General features: G+C 60.8%; 1 protein-coding gene across 1 annotated transcript in view; it reads left to right on the top strand.

Moving 5' to 3' along the window:
* Nucleotides 1-1,872: 1,872 nt before the first annotated feature.
* Nucleotides 1,873-2,679, top strand: part of LOC113940965 (otoferlin-like) — a gene marked incomplete at its 3' end in the record, with an annotated part of 4,785 nt that continues 3,978 nt past the window's right edge. The window contains exon 1 of the mRNA XM_027632118.1: nucleotides 1,873-1,945. Within this exon, the coding sequence (XP_027487919.1) occupies nucleotides 1,897-1,945 (49 nt within the window). The remainder of the gene's footprint in view (nucleotides 1,946-2,679) is intronic.

Consider the following 2,679-nt stretch of genomic DNA (forward strand, 5'->3'; position numbering starts at 1 on the left):
ATCCTGGTGGATATTCCAGGCTGGAAGGGATCTCCAGCTCTGGGAGCTCTTCCCCAGCCCGATCCTGCTGGATATTCCAGGCTGGAAGGGATCTCCAGCTCTGGGAGCTCTTCCCCAGCCCGAGCCGGGATCGGAGGGGTTTGCTCATTAAACAAACTCATTAAGTTAATGAGTTTTGCGAACGGCTCAGCAGCCTCCCGTTCCCGGAGCTCCTCCAGGGGAAGGGGTTTCCAGGCGGGATCTCAAGCCATGGAAACCTCTCCCTCATCCTTCCTCCTCCTCTCCGTCCACCAACTGCCCCTTGGGAGCATCCCAAAATTTCATCCCGGCTGCCAGAGGCAGCCCGGGGGGCTCTGAGCTTTACTTTAGTCCCGGCTCTAAAAGGTTCCTGCGCCTGAGCTTTGCTTTAGTCCCGGCTCTAAGTGGTTCCTGCGCCTTCCTCCCTCCCTCCTCCTGCCCCTTCCCGCCGGGAATTCTGGGTTATCCCGCTCTCCTTCGCTCTCCTCCCGCGTGCTCCGGCTCGCTCAGAATTCCAGGGGTTATTTAGGACGAGGCTGGAGCTGATTTGGGTCCCAAAAAGGGTCAAACCACCTCCTCCAGTCCCAGCCGGGTGGCACCGGGAGGGGTCGGTGCCGTCCCCGGGATCGAGGGCAGCACATCCCGATCCTGCTGCTCCCGGGGCTGGAGCTGAGCCCTGGATCTCCCGGCCCCTGGGAGGTGAGATCCCGGCTGGAAGTGAGGGACAGGACACAGGGAATGGATCCCACTGCCGGAGGGCAGGGAGAGATGGGAGATTGGGAAGGGATTCCCGGCTGGGAGGGTGGGGAGGGGCTGGGCTGGAATTCCCAGAGAAGCTGTGGCTGCCCCTGGATCCCTGGGAGTGTCCAAAGCCGGGTTGGATTCCCTGGGATAGCGGGAGGTGTCTCTGAACATGGAATGGGATGGGATGGGATGAGGTCCCTCCTGCTCAAAGGAGCCTCCTGAGAGCGATCCCACAGCTTTCCAAGGGAATGGGAGGGATTTTCCATCATCGCTGGGATAAGGGCAGGGTTTTCCAAGGGAAAAGCAGCCGGGAATTCCTCTCCTCCTCCTTCCCAGCATCCTGGTCGGCTCCCACCCTCATCCAGGGAGAGATGGGAGATGGGGAAGGAATTCTTCCCTGGGAGGGTGGGGAGGGGCTGGGCTGGAATTCCCAGAGAAGCTGTGGCTGCCCCTGGATCCCTGGGAGTGTCCAAGGCCGGGTTGGATTCCCTGGGATAGCGGGAGGTGTCCCTGCCCATGGAATGGGATGGGAATTAAATGATCTTTAAGTTCCCTTCCCACCCAAACCAGCCTGGAATTCCATGACCTCGTCCTGGCTGTCACCACCCTGGAAGGGGATAATCCACCTCCCCGGAATTGGCTGCTGGAAAACTTTGGGATCTATACAAATTTCCTGCTGCTCCAGCCCTAAAGCTTCCTGATTTTTCCACGGCGGGGTGGTCTGGGAAGCATCAGGGTGATTTAATCTTCAGGAGTTGGGGTTTTTTAGGCGCTTCCCTGGGGAATGAGCAGCTCCGGGAGCAGCTCCCGGGAAGAGTGGGAGGACACGGGGCACGGGGAGGGTTCCTTGGCTGCCCAGGCCGTGCTCCAGCCTCGTGTTTTATCCCAAACTGAGGCATTCCCAGGACACAAAACGAGCTCCAGGGCCGTGTGTTTCCCCGGGCTCCGGGCTCCTGCTCCTTCCTTCTCCTGCTCTTTCCCCCCCGGCCGCTGAGCCGGGAGAGGCTCCTCCTGCTCCCGCTCCCAGGGCCTGGAAAACGCTCAAATACAGTCATTCATGGTGGTTTTTGTTTGTTTGTTTTGTTTTTTTATTTCCTCTCTTCGTCCAGGGCTGGGAAAGGAGTTTTTTCAGCCATGAAACTCGGCAAGGCCCGTCCGGCCAAGGATGAGCATCGGAAACAAGGTACGGCCCTGGAATTGCACGGCGTGGAATTGCGTGGAATTTGTGGGAAGGGACCTTAAATCCCATCTCATCCCACCCCCTGCCACGGGCAGGGACACCTCCCAACATCCCAGGTGGCTCCAACCCGGCCTTGGACACTCCCAGGGATCCAGGGGCAGCCACAGCTTCTCTGGGAATTCCAGCCCAGCCCCTCCCCACCCTCCCAGCCAGGAATCCCTTCCCAGTCTCCCATCTCTCCCTGCCCTCCGGCAGTGGGATCCATTCCCTGTGTCCTGTCCCTGCATCCCTCGTCCCCAGTCCCTCTCCAGCTCTCCTGGAGCCCCTTTAGGCTCTGGAAGGGGCTCCAAGGTCTCCCTGGATCCTTCCCTTCCCCAGCTGAGCCCCCCCCAGCTCTCCCAGCCTGGCTCCAGAGCAGAGGGGCTCCAGCCCTGGCAGCATCTCCGGGGCCTCCTCTTGTCCCTCTCCAGGATTTCCATGACCTGCCCGTGCTGGTCCCGGAGCTGGAGGCAGCACTTCCCAGCTGAGGGGGCTCTGATTCATCCCAAAATCCTCCCGGCTGAGCTGGGGACGCTCTTTCCCTCAGGAAAGGAGCATCTCGGCAACTTTTTCCAAGGGAAACCCGGACTCGTGCCCCAGTGCCCGGGGGGGCTCTGGGCTCTTCCCTCATCCCGCAGCAATTTCCCACCTGCAGAAATGACCCGTTTCCCCCGTTCCCCCCCCCCCCCCCCCCCCCC

The sequence above is a fragment of the Corapipo altera genome, unplaced genomic scaffold (genome assembly GCF_003945725.1).
Source record: "Corapipo altera isolate COAL_440 unplaced genomic scaffold, ASM394572v1 61258, whole genome shotgun sequence".
Lineage (NCBI taxonomy): Eukaryota > Metazoa > Chordata > Aves > Passeriformes > Pipridae > Corapipo > Corapipo altera.